Genomic DNA, 19,739 nt, shown 5'->3' on the forward strand with positions numbered 1-19,739 from the left:
GCTTTGCACTGCTCAACAGCGACCCCTGTGTTCAATTAAAGCTCCTTATAATATAGCAGCTCTTCGTTGAGTTGAAAAAAATAATTAGGGAGGGGGGAAAAGGGGTAGATCATCACTGGAACAACAATAAAATGAAGAAGACTATTTTGAAAAATGATGTGTTTTTTCAACTTAATGCAAGTTAAAAAGGGAATAACCCTATACAGATGCCACAGGGATGCTTATTCTTTACTTTCTGAGTTAAATTCAAGGAAAGCTTTAAAAAAGGGGGGGCCGGGGAAGGGAGAAATTAGGCCAGTAGCAGTACTTAATTTATTTTGTCTTAGATAAATATAAATATCATAGTATTTTTTTTAAAAAAACCAACGTTTGAAATGAACTGCAGTTCTTAGAATGGGTAAATTGAGGACAATTTCACTTTACTCTATAATCCAAAAAGTGTTCTTTTTTTTTGCACAAAACCAAAAACCACAGAGGCCTTTAACATGTCAGTGACTAATTTGTGTAGAACGGTCTTAACTTATATTAAATATTATTGAATTTATAGCTTTAATAATGATGTTTTTGCTGTGTGTGAGTATGTGTACACACATGGGGATATATACACTAAAATATATAATGGATATTATCAAAGGATAATAAACTAATTCTGATTTTCAAAACTTAAAAAAATTTTTTTGTTTATTTCCACACAGAGTTTAATAGATTTAAGCATGAGCATCTGAATTTTTTTCAAAATCCTTTCCATAGAATCATTAGCTTTATTGTTGTATTCCTGTATTCTTAATAGTGTCATATGCTAAGTGCCAAGTTAGGGTGATGTAGTCGAAGTGTCCTAATACTTTTTTTTCATAGCAAGATTTATAGTTCATGATTTGAAATATCCTTAGAAAATTCATAACAAAAATTCTTACTTTATTAAGAATATAAGGATATTCTAGCAATTTTGAGCAGTTGAGAATTTTGTGATCTTTACTACTGTGTATTCCATGAGCTGTCATTTTATGTTCAAACATATTTTTACTAGCACTTTTTATGAGGTTCTCTCTTACCTCATATTTTAAATCAGACCACTCTTCTTTCCATAAGAGAAATATTATAAGGGATCACTGAATGTTCTGAGAAGTACTTTGAACATCTTGAAAGAAAGAGAAATTAAGATCCAAAGAATGAGTAGTATTTGTACATGTTTCTTGGAATTTTAATTGGGGAAGAAACATCACCATGTATGGTACACATAATGGTATAATCACTAAGGACAATAAGGTAGTCATCTCTATATTCTGCTCTTATTGTCTTGATGGGAGATATCTTTACTTTCAGGATAGGGATGATGAATGCTTATAAAATATCAAAATTTTAAAAAGTAGATATAAATACTGGTTTTTATTATTTTGAAAGTGTTGTCTTGAAAGAGGCGCTTTCCTCTACCAAAAATATGGTGAAAGAAGGGTGCAACCCATCAGATGCATGTCAGAGGATACAGATATCCTTTTGGAGAGCCAGGTAGCTTTAATCTGGATCTGCCCAGCAACTGTGATCTAAAAGTAATACTATAGGCACTCTAGGATTCCTATGGAGATTTTTCACTATGATTTTTAGGTAATACCTGAGGTGGCTGGTTTTCTCTTGAATTTTTAACAAGTAACTTGAATTGTTAACAGATCATTTATATGGTATTAAGCATACCTTTTTCCTTGTTGTTCAATATGGATGAAGAATGAGTGCTTAGATATAACTGGGATATAGCAAATGTTTGATTCACTCTTTTAAAAAATTATTCTAAATGAGTATATGGAAAAACCCCAAACCACAAGATTTTATTGTGGGGATTATATGACTTCAAACCAACCAATCAGCCTAAGATTTGGAAATCATCTAGAAAACTAGCCAGAACACAAGAAAAAATAAAGTAACATATCACTGAATGCAAAATCGAAAGTGTCTAGTTTGTAAATCACCTTGTTTGAATTTAAAAGGTTTATATGAGTTTTAAAGCAGTTTTTCCGTAAAAGATTCCTGATCTTGAAAACACAACTGAGTACTTTTAATCTATTCTAATGTAATCTGTGATTTTTAATGAAAACATAAAATGTTCATATGGCTTTGAATTATCAATTTCTCATCATCATTTTTCCAATTATTGAGTAGGTAAATGGAATTAACTTGAATTATTTTCTCTGTTGTGCTTTCCATGCTTTTTTTGGTTGCTGTTATTGTTATTTTGGCTTTGTTTGTTTTGGTTACACACTATGTTTTAACCTGCTTCCACTTTTTTGAATTCATCTTTGTAGAGACCAGCATAATTTTGGAACTTGTATCCTTTTGTAACGGAAAGAAGCAGTTGTGTACTGACTTTCAAAAACTTACTTTAGCTAAGTTACAGTGAATATACATTAAAATAGGATCTGTTTTTATCTAGTTCAAAAATTTTTCTTTGGTTTTCCATGAAAGTGACCGAATTTAATAGTAAAATTTACCTCTTTGACAAAGTAACACTTTTAAAGATGGCTAAATTATAAAAGACTTTTCTCTGATTAGTTTTTGTTTTTTTAATAATATTTTTAAATTTAATTTTCACTTTATATCGGGGCATAGTTGATTTACAATGTTGTGTTAGTTTCAGGTGTACAGCAAAGTGGTTCAGCTATACATATATGTATATATATATCCATTCTTTTTTTCTCTGATTCTTTTATAGGTGATATAGAAGATAGAGAAGAATATGATGACCCTTTTGCTGGGCCTCCAGACACTATTTCATTAGCCTCAGAAAGATATGATAAAGATGATGAGGCCCCCTCTGATGGTATGTGACATTTTCCCATAGAATATACCTCTTGACACTCTAACACAAAACAGTGCAATGTGTAAAGGTGGTGGTCTTGTCAGAAAGCAGATAAATACAGAGGCTTCAGTTAACTTACCTTTACCAGAACCTTTTAAGGAACAGAAGAGCTCTCTCTAGTGGTTTTCCTAAGTATGTAGTTCTTTCTTTTCCTAGGAAATTTTCTTTACTTGAATATTTAGGAGAGTGCTTGCATCATCGTATGAATATTATCAGTAAGTTTGTTGGTTAATTTGATATTATCAGATTCTTGCTTAATTTTATTGTCCTGCCTAATAGCTTGTTGTATTTCATTATTTTATAAATAATGAAAAAGGTTTTTGATCTCTTTTTTCCTGAAAACTTCATACAAAATGAGTTCATAAAATATTAAGTTAATTATTCCTACATTGCCTTCTCTCATTGAGACAGGTTTTCATCAAATGCTTCTTTTAATAATACATTTTCATTTTTCTGATTGTCATCTAAAAATATTCTATATTACACAGTACTATTATAGTTTTTTGTATTAATTGAAATGGTAATAAAATTGATTATCTTATTAATTTTTAAAAACTTGCCAAAGTTATGAAACTTGTTTTTAGTGTAGCCTGTGCTTTCTCTGTTATGCCACCCTGTTGAGTGCATCTGAATTATAGAGACCTATAAGGGTGATATATAGGTACAAATTAAGAATGTGTATTGATAAATTAGCCATGCATATTAATTTGTGGCACTCAAAGCTTCACATAGACATAGAAATGAATAATGCCTTCTGCCGCTATATGATGATCAAACTGTGCAGTTCCATCTCTAAATACAATTGCTGAATGAAAATATGCTTCCTGCAACAGAGCACTCCACATTTTATGTTATCCAGATTATTCCCTTTGGAAACATAAATTGCTTTTATGAGGTATAAAATTATGTCTACTGCAGAATGGGGATAAGTCAAGTACATGCATAAGTGATAAACATTCTAACCACTGATTCAGAACAATACAATCTTTTTTTTAATATTCAGAACTTTGTACAGTGTGTAGCAGCAATAATCATATCCATTTTATGTTGAATTTTACATTTTGGCAAACATTTAATATCTGTTTTTAAAAGGAAAGAATTTCTTTCTCTTATATTCTCTATTTCTTTAAAAGATGCACATTTTTCTTCAGTCACATTTATTATCTGAAACAGAGCATTACACTTTCTAACCTGATCTTCAAAAGCATTTCTACTAGAAAATGTTTTATAATCGATGAAGTAATATTTTCAGGCAAAACAGTGAATTATTATTTGAGTTGAACTGTTTCTCAGACACATTACAATGGTTTGTTTTGCTTCTCTGGAAAACACTGGTAGATAGAAATGAGTATGTTTGTATGTATACATATATAGAGAGTACTTATACTCATGATAATATATAGATATGGATACATACACATACAGAATATATTCATAGAATATATATGCTCAGGATTTCTCAAAATAGCATAGATATTTTGATGTACCAGGAAGCATTATGTGCCGTCTTGAAAAAATTACGACCTAAGAAATCCAACAATTAAATATATGTGAGAGCCAGTGATTTGTTAGGAAAAGTGAATTGCTATTGTATTTCATGTAAATAATCCTGTAAATAATCATTTACAGGATTATTGGGTTTTTTTATGAGTAAATAATTTATTATATGTTTGTTTTCATAACCAAATATAAAGAAAATACATCAATAGCATGAAAAAGGTTTATTGCTAAAACATTATCAATATTTGAATATTATTTAATAAATTATATTTATGTGTAACATTTAAATTTTTGTTAAATATTGCATTTTCATCAGTGTTTATGTAAGCAATTCTTAGATTGAAAATTTAACTTTTAGTATTATTTATTTTTGGTATATAAATAATGCTGTTTTTGATAATTTTACATTTTCTTCTAAGAATACTCTAAATTAATTTTAAAACTACCACTTGAACTTTTAATTTCCACTCTAAAATATCATCTAGTCATATTAGTTTTTCTTCCTGCAGCTTGATTGTTATATGTGTTCTCTTTCCTTTGCTGAATAAATTTTCCTTCATTGTGTGACCTTAGTCTAATGATATATTAATTTTAAAATGATAATGCATTTAACAACAAGTATAACTAAATTAGCACAGGTCACCAAAAGGCCTTTTGTCAAATCAGATTGTTGTTTTGTCCTTTTGACTTTTACCTTATGGTAGGCACTAACAAAGTATCTGAACTTTGGTGGATTATAAACTCCAAACATGATATGTATTTTTCATAATGCTAATGTAATTTGCAAGGTACTAAAAAGGTCAAACCTGCACATCTCTGTGTGCATTCTAAGTTTGTCTTTTCCTTTAATATTTCTTTTTCTCTGTTCCTCTGGTTCAAAAGTTCATTCAGTTCCCAAATGGCTACCTAATTTTCCAGTTATTCCCTCAAGCCATATGTGTTTTGGTTTCTTTATGGTTTATTAGGTACTGTAGGAAAGTAGCATAAGTTATATCTTCTAATGAAATTCAAGCACACTTCAGTGATGCTTCGACTTGATTGCTGGTAGCAATTAAATCACAGCCAAGGAGAATAATGCATAATCTCACAAGGTCCAGACACCCTATAGAAACTGAAAGGGAATGAAAACAGAAAACAAAAACAAAGTCTTCAAACCCTGCCAGACACTCTGTTTCCAGCCTGCCTTTTTTTTTTTTTATTGGCCAACTGCCTGATTGATAGCAAAATCATAACTTGCTGCATGCTAACAGGCAGAGTTCACTTGTAGGTTATTGTGAACTGATAAAGGGTTAGATGGAGTTTTGATTTTCACATTGGACCTTGCTTGGTACACCAGATTAATGGAATTTCAATGAGCGACTAGAGTAGCCACAGCTTTGTCAGAGAAACAGATGGAGATTCTATAGTCATGTCTACTCATTAATACTAGTTGCCTGAAAGGTGTGCTGCTTTTCTATACAAAAGAGTTGATATAATTGATTTTTGAATAGTGCATTGAAAAACAAGTACCTTATTGATGACTAGAATTGTAACGTAGATGGTGACAGATTTTTGTAAAGCTTGTAGCTTAAAAATATTGTACTTTGTAATTTTTTCTCATCTCTCTTTGGAAACACTTTTTTGTTTTTATTTTTTGAGGGAAAATACATTTTATAAATGATTGTATGACTGCTGTTAGTTTCATTGTGATTTGGTAATATTTATAAAAATTATGTTTAATAGAAATTTCATTTTATTAGCTTTGTGCTTTTATTTTTTTCTGAAAAACTTAAAACAAATCATAATGGTTTCTACACTATTGTAGATCACTATTAGAAGTTTTATGCTATTGTATGGCTGGATATATTGAAGTATTAGTAGAAATGGTGCATGTCAGTAATCAGATAAAATTAGAGATAATGAAACTCCAAACCTTAAAGAATATCCCTTGTCATACATGTTAGAATGTTTGTTTAGGCACTAAGATGGTAGATGCAGGGTAGCTTTTAGATACTATATAATGATTTGGGTTTCCATTTTTCTATTTTGAAATCATTTTTCATTCATTTTCGTTATTTGTAAAAGCAAGCATCTAACCGTGTAGCATTGTGGAAAGTCCCTAAGGTAAGGTGAAAGGATTCAGTGAGCTAGAAGACATATATTGGCTCTGCCCATCGATGATAGGTTGAAGGATCACAGTAGACATTTGTTACAAATCTGATTCAGTCCTAGACCATAATCACTTTGTGGATAAGAATCTGGAGGGCTTCCCTGGTGGTGCAGTGGTTGAGAATCCGCCTGCCGATGCATGGGACACGGGTTCGTGGCCCGGTCCGGGAAGATCCCTCATGCCCCGGAGCGGCTGGGCCCGTGAGCCATGGCTGCTGGGCCTGTGCTTCCAGAGCCTGTGCTCCACGGCGGGAGAGGCCACAGCAGTGAGAGGCCCGCGTACCACAAAAAAAAAAAAAAAAAAAAAAGGAATCTGGAACCTCTAGGGCGTGAATATAGGAAGACTAAAATGAAGCTAAAGATATAAAACAGTCATTTATTGTCCTGGTATCTTCTTAACTAAAAATTCCCAAGTAATGTAGGTTACTAAAAACTGTGAGCATTACAAGAACATAGGTTTGTATGAAAAAATACTGGTTTACATATGGAACTATTTTTAAAGTTTGGGATTAAGAAAAAAGGCTATGCTCTTTTCATCATAATTTATAATAGTAGATGTTGTTTTTTTCTTTTTTGATATTTGTTTTCTTTAAGGAATCCAATATATGAAAACTTGAACTTATAAAACATGTAAATCACTTATTCCAAAAGATTACTTTAAGGATTATCTCCATGATGCGTATAAATAATGAACTCTTATAATGCATCTACAACAAGCTTAGATATAAATCCATCCATGTGCATAAACGTAAATTTAATGGGTAAATTTTTACACATTACACATTTTTTTAACATCTTTATTGGGTATAATTGCTTTACAATGGTGTGTTAGTTTCTGCTTTATGATAGACACCAACTTTTGAGGAAGATTTTTTTGTGTGTAAAGTTAGGTGTAGCACTAATCAGTTCTAGTAAAAGCCAAGCAATAGATGTTTTACTTTTCTCTGGGCTCCAGTAGAATGTGAAATAATATTTAAAACTAGGAAAGACAAGGTTCTTTCAATTACTTACCATTTAGGGTAAATGTTTTCCAACTATAGTATCATGTGGTTTTTGATAATAAAAATCATATTTTTGTATTTTATTCTGAGAATTTAGATTAGTTTGAATCTTACACATATCTTTGTATACATAACATATTGTTGCACTTGTGTGGTTTTTTTTTTCTAAACTTTTTTTTGGGTTCTTTTAATATACCAATTGCTAGCTTGTATTATAGCAGTATAAGAACGATGATTATTTTAGTCCTTCTGTAATGTGTATAGCCTAGCTTCAGGTACTTTGGTAGAAGTGAGGGGTTATAGTTTGGGGAAATGATAAAAAGTAGAAAACATGTTTTTATACTCAAGATATATATTGTGTGATTGGAGATATAAAGTAATACAGAGATATAAAATATTTTTATGATTACAAAGGCATATATGAATAAAATAAAAACACATAGCCATTGCGAATCATCTTTTTAATTTTTATGTCATTGAATGGGAAAATACATCACTATAAAACAAAGTGGGCAAATAAGACTATAACAAAGTGTACTAGATAAGAAATATTGCAAAGGTAATAAAACTCAAATTATGAAAAATAATGCATCTTTAATACAGTAAATTAGCAGTTATTTACACAATTCATGAAGAAAGGAGCAAGGTATCTTGGCAAGGTAATGGGGAATTCAAAGATGAGAAAACAAATTCCTGTTTTCAAGAGATTTGTAATCCAGTTGGAAAGAGAAGATAGCTACCTATCAGCAATCTAAGTTCTAACAAGGCAGATTCCGAAAATAGTAACTAGTATGTGTTAAAATATTTAATTGATTTGGTCTGTACCAAGGCAAATAATTGGTATCATTGATTTTCTTCCCTTATTTGTTGACTGAGTCAGTCATATGTTTTGGCATCATGTTGAATAAACCAAAACATAAACTTTATGCCTACATTCTGAGAAGTTGTAGAGTAAATTATAAACGGAGGGCCTTTTTTTTTAAAGTGGGTTTTGCATGGTTCCTGAAGTTTGCTAGAGAGAAAGTGGGAAAATCTGCTGAAAAGAACATTTAGAGTAGAAGTCCAAAAACCAGGTTTTCATACTGATTGGTAATCATTTTGTTGTCAAGATCAAGTCACTTAGCCTCTCTGGATTTTTATTTCCTGATTCGTGAAATGAAGAGTTTGGACCAGGTGATTGATTAGAAGTTCCCTAGATCTCCAAATCCTTGTGTCCACATTTCAGAATTAGTAAATTTAGTCGTGGCACAGAGGTGATTTGCCTCGAGAAGGTAATAACCAGAGGTGATGTTGAATAGGAAGGAGCGCAGTGGTTCTTAGAGGTAAGCAAATGAGGGACAGTAAGAGCTGAATACCAAGTTAAGGAGTTTACCTTTGATTTGGTAGTCATTAAGAGATCCCTGAAGCAATAGACTGATGTGATGAGTACATATTTGGGGGAGATTGTCCTGGCAGTTAATTGTTGGATGAATCAAGCCAAAGAGACCATCTAGTGGAGGCAGCAAGCTAAGTGCCTTGCTACATTATTCTGAATCTTGACAGCCTCTCTGTGAGGTAGATATCATCACTATTTGACAACAGAGGAAATTCAGGGATAGAGAGGTCAAATGAAGGTCATATAAGTGGCAGAACTGAAATTTGAATTCCTGTCTGTCTGACTCCAAGGACCAGGCTGTGCTCTCAAAACCACTATATTTTGCCTCTTCCCCAGCTAAGATACTGTTGCTTTTGGTTCAGAGGGTGTTGATAAGAGCCAGGGTTACAGTAGTAGACATTGCATTGAAAAGGAAGGGATTCTTTTAGCCCCTTCCTACCCAAAGTATGGACTGCAGACCAACTGCCACAGTGTCACCTGGGAGCTTGTTCAAAATGCTAAGTCTCTGTCCCCACCCATACCTACTGAATCTGAATTAGCATTTAAACAAGATCCCTGTGTACACATTAAAGTTTGAGAAGCTCTGTTCTAATTGTATTTATTACCTTGGTGTTTGTGGCTGAAAGGAAGGGTGAGCCATTGCACTTGGGCTGAATGTGCAGATGTGTACTAGGCATGGCGCTAAGCAATCCCTTGAAGTAGGTAAAAAATATTCTTTACTTCCTGCACTCTTCTGTGGTCCCTCAGCACACTGCACAGGGCCCCTTCCCGACACTACTGTCTGTGAGTAGTTGTCCCATTTTTGAATCTGTTTCCCCCCTCAAATCAAATTCTCAGTTAAGTACATTGGAAAGGCTTTGATAAATTACCCCTAGGAAAGTTTGCATGTTAATAGAGGAATACCTTAACCCAAGGGAGGTCAAGTCCCACTCACAGATCTTTAGGTATCAGCACTGGGCCAATGGTAAAGATATTTTTGGCTGTTGCAGAACACTGTATCTTATAAAATTTAGGCTCATAACAGACTTATCTTTCTTGGTATATGTATTTGGATTTGGCCTCTGGTCTTTGTTTGGAGAAGTCACAATGTATAGCTTCCTGTTTTCAGTTGTGTCTCCTGTTTGCAACTGCACCAAAGTGTGAATTAAGAGTTTAAACGTTGAAAAGCAAAGGTTAAGACCATAGCCTGACCCACTTGATTTTCAAGGAAGGCATGCTAGCCTGGCACGTGATTCCGAAGAAAGCTCCCTTCCTCTGAGACAAATTCCTTAGAAGTGACCGTGCTGGTGCTTGAGGTAGCATCTTAGGAAGGAAAGGGGATTGAACCATCTTTAAGTAATATTTATTGAGAAATATGTCTGACACTGAACCAGATTCTTTCATCTACATTATTTCCTTTAATTGACTCAGAACTACCCCATGAGGGAGACATTTTCCCTATTTTGCTGTTGTGGAAACTGAGACTCAAAAAGTTGACTATCATATCCATCTCAGAAGTAGCAAACTTTAAATCCTTTGATCCTTCTATGCCATGCTGCTTAAAATATTAGACTCGTTTTTTTTCTACTTACATGAGACATGCATCTGGTTAAAAATAAAAATGAACGGAAGGGTATACAATAAAACGTAAAAGCCTCCTTTTCCACCCCGCCCTAACCCCAGAGGCAGCCACTTGTTACAGCTTCTTCTCTAGCTACTATAGTAACTTTGGGCACACTACTTCTAGTTCTTGTCTGATCAACCTTGAACAGAATCTGTTGACTCCCTCTATGATGGATGATTCTGCACACCTCCTTTCCCACTTCTGCCTCCTGATTTTTTATTATTGTATTTTTAGTTCTTTTTGTGTTTGCTTTTGACTTAAGTAATGTTCTTCTTATTTTGTAACGCACCAACCTCAGACGGCGGCTATTGACTCTTTGTTATTAAGTATGCGGAAATTAGTGCACCCAGCTTTCCTTCCATCTCTCTTTCCACTCTTAAATTCCAAATTTGTTCATTAAATTATTTTTGCGTTGTTAAAATCTATAACGTTTATGTTTGATTCTCTAACTCTAAGCTGACTGTGCTTTGTCTACAAGTTGCATTTTAATCATTGGTCCTTTTCCTTCATGTTATTGGTTTCCCTCAAAGGTCTGGACAGCCTTGGCTGTTGGTTCCTGTTTATGAGCATAGTGTAGGTAATTTGTGAGGGGTTCCTTTGCTTTTGCATGTCTATATCCTGAAAGCCTCTTCCTTTGAATGGGAGGTCTGATTGGGGGTTGTGAGTAAAGTGGGCAAGGCTTGCTTGGAGGCAGCCTGCCTACGTGTTAGTGAGGAGCACAGAAGCATTCTGGGACCCCCAGCTGTCAAAAGAAGTAGGACATTACTGAGGCAGAAATTGAATGCTTTTATTTCATTTCGAGTTACAGGTTTTTAACCCCTTTCCTCCTTTTTTGGTACAGAATTGGGGGTAGGATTAAAGCAATTCCTTTATTAAACCTTCTAAAATTATGGCTCTTGAGAACACATGCACTTATGAGTTAAAGGGGATGACTTTGATTTTATAGAGTCCATCAACAGTTTGGGAGTAGAGTCTAGGATTCTTATTCTTTTTCTAAAAATTAGCTTTATTGAGATATAAATAATATAGCCATAGAATTTACCCATTTAAAGTATACAATTCAATAGTTTTTAATATATTCACAGAGTTGTACAAGCATCACCCCAATTAATTTTAGAAAATTTTCATTGCCACAAAAAAGAAACCCTGTACCATGAACAGTCACTCCCCATTTTCCCCAAATCTAGGCACCCCCCGCTCCCCACCTCATGGGCCTAGGCAACGACAAATTTACTTTCTTTCTGTATAGATTTGCCTAGTGTGGACATTTCTTGTAAATGGAATCACACAATATGTGGCCTTTTGTGCCTGGCTTTTACTTAGCATAGCGTTTTCAAGGTTCATTCGTGTTGCAGCACACAGCAGTACTGCATTCCCAATAATGCTTCACTTGTATGGGTATGCCACATTTTGTTTGTCCATTCATCAGTTGATGATTTTTTGAGTTGTTTCTTCTTCTTAGCTATTATTAATAATGCCACAGTGAACATGTGTGTACAAGTTTTTGTGTATGTCTTCATTTCTTATAACTATATACTATACCTTGGAGTAGAACTGCTGGGTCTTAGGTTAACTCTAAGTTTAACCTTTTGAGAAATTGTCAAACTATTTTCCAAAGTGCCATATACCATTTTATGTCCCCACCAGCAATGTGTGAAGGTTTCCACTTCTCCATATCCTCCCTCTTCAACACTTGTTATTGTCTGTCTTTATTTTAGCCATCCTAGGGAGTGTTCAGTGGTATCTCATTGTGGTTTTGATTTGCATTTCTCTAATGACTAATGATGTTGATCATCTTTTCATATGCTTATTGGCCTTTTGTATATCTTCTTTGGAGAAGGCCTAGTCAAATCATTTTTCCATATTTCAATTGGGCTGTCTTTTTATTGTTAAGTTCTAAGAGAACTCTAGCTCCCAGTCTCTTATGAGATATATGATTTGTAAATATTTTCTCCAGTTCTGTAAGAACTTAAGTTCTTACACCTTAAGGTGTAAGTTCTTAAGGTGTTCTTAACTTGAGGCTAAGTTATTTCTCAAAATACTGAGTTCTTTAAAGAATTGTGAGATTAATATACTAATTAAAACAGGGACATATCCTAGCCTACCTTTAATGTTATTGTTGCTTAGTGGATACTTTAGAAACTGTGCAGATGGCAAAAAGTAATTTTCTTGCTGTGCTTTTTTCAGCTCAGTGAACTCTCGAATTCTGTAGCCTTTAACATAATTTAAAAAAGAATTCTTGCTTTGTGTTGTTGCAGAAGATATCAATCCCCTCATTTAGCAATATCATCTATGCCTTTTTTTTTTTTTTTTTTTTTTTTTTTGGCGGTACGTGGGCCTCTCACTGCTGCGGCCTCTCCCGTTGCAGAGCGCAGGCTCCGGACGCGCAGGCTCAGCGGCCATGGCTCATGGGCCCAGCCGCTCCGCGGCACGTGGAATCCTCCCAGACCGGGGCACGAGCCCGCGTCCGCTGCATCGGCAGGCGGACTCCCAACCACTGCACCACCAGGGAAGCCCTCATCTATGCCTTTTGAAATGTAAATGCAGTAAGGTGTGCTGCATTACACATATAAATGAATAATCATATGGCTCTTCTTTCACATCAGTTTTACTTTAACAAATTATTTCAGAGAACATACAGTCCAAGTAAATTATTTCGTTGATATTCTGAGTTTTTTGGGCTAGATTTTGTCAGTGTATAGTTATGGTGGTGGGATCTAAGGGGTGCTGGGGTGATCATCTCAGAAAAATGGTCACTATTTTTAGCTTTCAAGAAAGAAGTTCGTTTGTTTCTTTGAATTTGTTTCTTCTCCTTTGTTAGGACGTGTGTGTGTGTTTTGTGTTGTTTTTCTTCCTATATGTCAGTCACTAAACCTAGTAGTCTTGCCAGATAAGGGAACTGAGACATAAGGGAGCAACGTGAATTATCTAAGCAGTGCTACTCAGTGTGTAGTCTGCAGACTGATCTGAGTCTGTGATCTGTTTGCTACTGGTCTGCAACAATATAAGTACAGAAATTGAAATTAAGCACTTAGAAATGTTTATAGCATTTTGACATTCCTGCATTATCCAAATACGTGATCATTATTTTTTCTAGTAATTCATATTATATATAAAATACATACATATATACCTATATGTATATACATATTTTAAACCAAAGTATTAATTTGTGATGTTGTGATGTCTTGGGGGGGAAACTGGTCCTTTATCACAGTTAGAAGAATTGATCTAGGGTCAGAGAGAGAATTAATTACAGTAGTCTCAGTATCTTCATCTCCTATTCTGATTTTTGGTTATTTTTTTGGAAGTTTTATATCTTATATCTTTCTCTATATCTTCATCCATAGTCACAGTCATGTTTTAATTTATATATTAGGTCTATTTTCACTATTGAGGAAATTTTAGGGATTCTAATTCCATTTTTCTTGATATACTTTCAAGTTCCAATGTCATAGTTAGATATTTAATTATATTTTATATGAAAGTTCTGAGAGCAGTCTCCAAGTTTGGCTGTCATTGAAGCAAAGATGCCACCTCGAAGCTTTTCATTTGGAATATCTAGAGAAAATGTTAATGTAATTTGGATACCATCTAGTTATTCTCCATGCGTAAAAAGCAGAAAAAGATAGTGTAATATTTAAAGACTGTCAGAAAAGTAATTTCATCTCAGAGATGTGCTTTGGTGTCAATTTGTTTAAATGTCTTCAAAAGCTCCTCCTCACTTTCTAATACCACCTGTAAGCCACGCTATTTTGAACATGCCCATCACTTTTTTTTTTAACACCAAAGGAGGTTAATAAAAAATAATGTTTTAACATTAAAAAATAGTAAAATGTCTTACCATGGGGAAAAATACGCATATATTTCTTTCATTGAATAGGACTTGTTTTGGTATTGGTGTCCTGGGACCTATGTTCTGGGATAAATGTATGCCATAAACTTCTAATATGCTTACAATAGGATTTCTTTATAAAAGAAAATGTGTCTTTTAGGAGGTGAAGAATTGATTTTTTAAAATATAAGTAGTGATAGAGGGTAACAATGTTGTATGCTTTAGGCAGAGTGCTACATGGAATAAAAGTTTAATTCAACAAATTTTGCAGTTTATTTTGTTAGACTGGAGTATTAATAAGACATGTCACTGCTTTGCAGAGGAAAGAGAGTTGAGGACCAACTTACTGCTACTTTGGGTCATCAACTGTCATATTTAACAGAGGTAATAATGGGTAAAGCAAGTAGATAATGGATTAAGCAGTAGAGATAAGAGCTGTGAGGAAAGTCTCAGAAGACAAATAAAAATTTGGTTTGCTGTGGGAGGGGAGCTGAAGTGGGGAAGAGAGACAGGGATGGGCGCCCTTCTGGGGAGCGCACGCATAAGAAGGACCTGACTAGAGGCTTGTTGGTCACCTTGACGGTGGAGGCAAGGGACAAGGGAGAGTAAGTACCCAGAGGGGATATGGGGAAGGACCAACAGTAGATTTCACCATGAGACCTAAGGTGAACCCTGACATTTAGATTCTTTTCTCAAGAAGGTGAGGCCATCTCTAAAGAGGACAAGAAGCATCAAGTCTGTTGAGCTTGAAGGAGAATTGAGAAATTTAGTCAAAGAAATTTAAGAGGGAGTCTGAGATATGGGATAGAGCTATGGAGAATCATTGATTTATTTGGCTAGACATGTTGAATGTCATGAGAATGATAAGACTTGCCAGAGATTGTAGAAAGAGATAGATTAGGAGGTTCAGAATAGAGACATCTGCCCCAAGTTTCCTCACAGGTAAACCAGGAAAATTGTTGCTTTTGCTTCTAAACATATGATCTTAATTTACAGAATTTTAGAAGTCATTAATTACTTTCATTCCTTAATATGTTTATATAGATACGGGGATACATTTTATCTTGAGTTTTCTTCAGCATTCATTTGAATCCTGATATGTTCTTAGGCTTTTCTTTTCTCTTTGTTTTTACTGTCTAATCATATTTCTCCTTGTAATTAAGGAATCATATTTATTAACTGTGTTTTGCCCTGGCAGTCTAACCAATATTAAGCATTAGTCAAGGCAGACGGGATATACTTCTGGTATCCGAAAACTAAATTTTGAGGGGCTTTAAAGAGGATAAAATTTGTACTTCATCATATCAAGGATCAAATTGTATTGTGGTTAAGTGCACAGACTATGGTCTTACATGTACCTGGGTTCAATCCTCGTTTGACATTTTGACTTTGGAAAAATTATTTTCTCTCTAAACCTTAGTTTCTGGGTTTATAAAAATAGGGATAATTGTAGTATCTCATAGGATTATTGTAAGGATAAGTGCCTGGCACATAGGACTTGCCCATTGTTAGCTCTTGGCTATTGTAATGTCACACGATGACCAAGTGATTAGATGAATAACTTTGTTTTAGTATATATTTTCTCTGGAATTTTTTCTTGTTTTTCTTTTCCATTATAGTTTATTATAAGATACTGATATAGTTCCCTGTGCTATACAGTAGGGCCTTGTTGTTTATCTATTTTATATATAGTAGTTTGTATCTTCAAGTCCCAAACTTTTAAGAATGCTTGCTAGTGGATCCTATTTTGTAAATGGATGAATTCTTTTTTTGTGACAGTCATGCCCTGTTTTGACAAAATCAGGTTGTTAAATATTTGATTTTTTCCAAAGAAATAAACCTGTATCTTATAACTACATGTTTCATAATTGAGTACAATTAAAGTCTTAATATTGCTTCTTGAACTATGTCAACTGGAATTCTGATACTGGTGTTTGCAAAGTTATCCTTTGGGTGATAAAAATATACGAAATAAAAGTTAGTGTTTTTATTATATGTAAAATATTTGGATTTTATTTACTAGTAGCTTCTTTAGTTTAAAAATTTTCCCCAATAAATTTTGTCCTGCTCTGTTTTACTATCCACTGAGCTTTTATAAGGTATCTCTCATCATTTTTTTTCTGTTGACATTTTTTTGACTAACATTGAAATACATTTTAATGTATTTTTATGAATCTTTATGGATACTGGAACCTATTGACCAGTGTGAATACAGACACTTCTGTGAACTAGCTGTCCTCCTCTGAGGCTTTAAAAACATTGCTGGTCTGTTATTTAGTCCAGAAATATGAAGGTTTAACAGCTACTTATCCCAAAATTACAGTGAGGGAATGTGTCCTAAGAAGTTGAAATGCTGATGTACATTTTAAGTTTTATAGCAGTATTTCAAACAAGCTATTGGAAGTATACAAACACAGGTTTAGTTAGATGAGGAAAAGTGAGTTAGGTATAGTTTAGATAGGGCATATCCTCTGTGATTAATTTTTCTATCACTGTGGCTGTCAGTGCCCACAACAGGGTTTCAGATAGTGCATTGAGCAACTCATGTTAGCAATTCATTTCCTAGCCTTCTGCAGTATGCTAGAAAATGTATTAGAAGAGGTTTCGGTGAACATCGATCAAATTAGTGTGTACCTGCAATTTGACTAATCCCTTTCTAGAAGCCTTGTAAATTCAGTCCTGGCTTTTATACTTAGAGACTAATTAACCAAAAACCATTTTTGCTTTATCAGATTTATTTATTAATGAAATCTAATTGATCTGTTGCTGATTGGGTTTTGAGACTAAATCCAAAGGCTATCTATCTATCAGTGTAATTGCTAATATATTAAATGAATCAACACATATTTATATTGTAAAATTGTATATTCTTAGGGATTTAAAAATATCAATACTCTTAATTTTTTATCTTTAATATTTTAATATTCTTATTTTCTTATTTAATTTTCTGACTTACTCAAGCTAGAGTATTACAAAGCAGCTGTATATATTCATAGGTGATGATAGGCCAAGGAAAGATGGTAATAAAAAAACAAAAAAGCTTCCTCAGCATAAGCTTTGCCAGACGTTACTAAGTGTATAACTGTCTTACATTTCTAAAGTATGACTTAACTGATATTGAATTTCTCATAATTGCATAAATTGACAATGTGTGTTATCTTTTCCCTATCATGATTTGACTTTGAACATGTCTTGAGATGTTACTGTTTCTTTAGCATTCTTTAGATATCACAAGTGGGAAGTACTTTCTTTGTGTGTGTCCAAAAAAATAAGTGAAATAATTTTTTATAAAACATGTACGTCAGTTGTTTAGTCATGAGACCATTATATGTAACCATTATCTATCCATAATTCTCTTTTTGGAAAACATGCAGAATTTTAACAAATGTCATTGTTGAATGTAACACAAAATAAAAAATAGAAAAAAATAGCTTTATTTTTTACAACAAAGCTATAACTAAAATACTTTAGTATTTGTTGTCTGTGGATAAAGTTATTGGTGTACTTTGCTAGGGCCTATGATGAAGAGCTGAAATTATCTTTTACTATATATAAGTTTATCATTCCCAACTAAGATTGGGACTATTTAAACCTTTGACAGTTCACTGGTATGGTATTTAGAATCCGTTATTAGGCTATGATAGGAAGGATGTGGTGAGTTGGTGGTAATTGATTTATCCCCATCGTACTGAACCTCCCGCTCTTCTTCCACTTTGTCCTCCCTTGGGCAATAATCACCGGGTCGAACTGCCAATCTGTAGACTTAATTTCTTCCAGCAGTACCATCTGGCTCCTTGGCACCAGAAGTTATATTGGTTCTTTGTGGTTGCTGCTGAATTTGTCATATTGTTAGACAGCTGATGGGACGCTTCTTGCTATTTGATCCTAATTTTCTTTTAACTAATTATTGATTTTTATTTAGACTCTCCTTTAGCCTTTTCTTAAAGCATGGAAGAATTGTATTGTGAAAAGAAGAGAATGCACCTAAACAAATACTGTGTGTAAGCCTTGAGCTTCTCCTCTCTGTATCGTGTTCTGTCTAGTTCTTCAGTAGCCCTCCCTTTCAAGAGAGATGAATTTAAAGTTAATTGTGGAGGTTTTCTGTTTCATACAAAGCCTTGTATCTGTGGGTAAATATTACTTGAATGTGTATTTAAAATCCTGTTATGACTGCCACCATTTTCCAATAACGAATATTTAGAAATCCCTATCAGTGGCACAAATAACCTTCTAACCTCCAGCAATACTTTATCCCCTTCTTAAAAAAAGTGGCCATTTGTGTATATCTTGTGTTTTTTTTGGTAGGTGAGGTGGTTTTACTGTCATCCCTAATAACATCCATAAATGGTTTAAAAAATAGTTACTAAAAGCACATCTGCGTTTCAGTAATTAAAAAAAATTGCCTAAGCACACAGTTCTATACACTGAAACTTTTTTTCATATTACATAGTAAACTAGACATTTTTGGTGAAGGCAAAGAGTTATCTGACCTATTTGTTTTCTGATGTAAAGATCATAAACAAAAATAAATTATTACTGAAACTCTTAAAGAATCTGCATATAAAGCAGTTCATTTGGACAAATATTTACTGTATCATATTAGATCACATTCATTTTTAATGACACAAGATACATCTTTTAGAATGTTTTTAGAGGTGTCCATTCGTATAAAAGTGTTTCTACTGAGTTGAAACTTTTAATTAGATGTTAATAATCTATGTTGGTTATAATAATTACAGAATGCTGATACGTTAGAAATATCTACTTCAAATTCTTATTGTTGCTGGTACGTGGGCGTTTAAAGTTCTTAAATAGTGATTCAGCTGGGATTATTTTAATACCACTATAGGGGAAGTCTACTAACTGAAAACTGAACTTTGCAGAACATTTTCATTTTATGTTAGGTAAAATATACAGCTAAATTGCTGTAATTTGGTCATGTTGTGATGTTAAATCCAGTTGTTTATGATTGTTTTAGTTTAAAGTATATAGAGAAAAGGAGCAATAAATGTCACTCTGTAAGAAGAACTAAATCAGTTGTCAGTGAAATGATTCATGTGCTAACTGGGATAGTTAACATGCATCTTATTCTACTGTCTAGCAGGAGGAGGTGGGCTATAGAAAAATGAATGCTTCACTAAATAATTTACAACAATTATATCAAATTTTAATAACTTCAGCTAAGAAGGCATGTATATGATTCATGTTCTCACTATCACCTACATTAGAGATTAATTGTGCTTTCTTCAAACAGAAATGTACTCTTATAAATGTTTTTAATTGGTAAATCATGATCAGTTTTATCTTTATAGAGTAGCATTATTTGATCAGTTTTTAGCTATAAGTTAATGTGAAGCTAAAATATTACAGCTAATCTGTTGTCACAAATGCCAGCTCATTAGAATTTGCCCCTAATATCAAAAAATGCC

At 33.6% G+C, this 19,739-nt stretch overlaps 1 protein-coding gene across 4 annotated transcripts in view; it reads left to right on the forward strand.

The window, feature by feature from the left end:
- The window catches only part of SKAP2 (src kinase associated phosphoprotein 2), a 160,795-nt gene that overhangs the window by 14,901 nt on the left and 126,155 nt on the right, over positions 1-19,739 (forward strand). For all 4 annotated transcript variants that reach the window (XM_007108957.3, XM_007108958.4, XM_007108959.4 and 1 more), the window contains exon 4: positions 2,702-2,809. In XM_007108957.3, the coding sequence (XP_007109019.1) occupies positions 2,702-2,809 (108 nt within the window). The remainder of the gene's footprint in view (positions 1-2,701; positions 2,810-19,739) is intronic.

The sequence above is a fragment of the Physeter macrocephalus genome, chromosome 5 (genome assembly GCF_002837175.3).
Source record: "Physeter macrocephalus isolate SW-GA chromosome 5, ASM283717v5, whole genome shotgun sequence".
NCBI lineage: Eukaryota > Metazoa > Chordata > Mammalia > Artiodactyla > Physeteridae > Physeter > Physeter macrocephalus.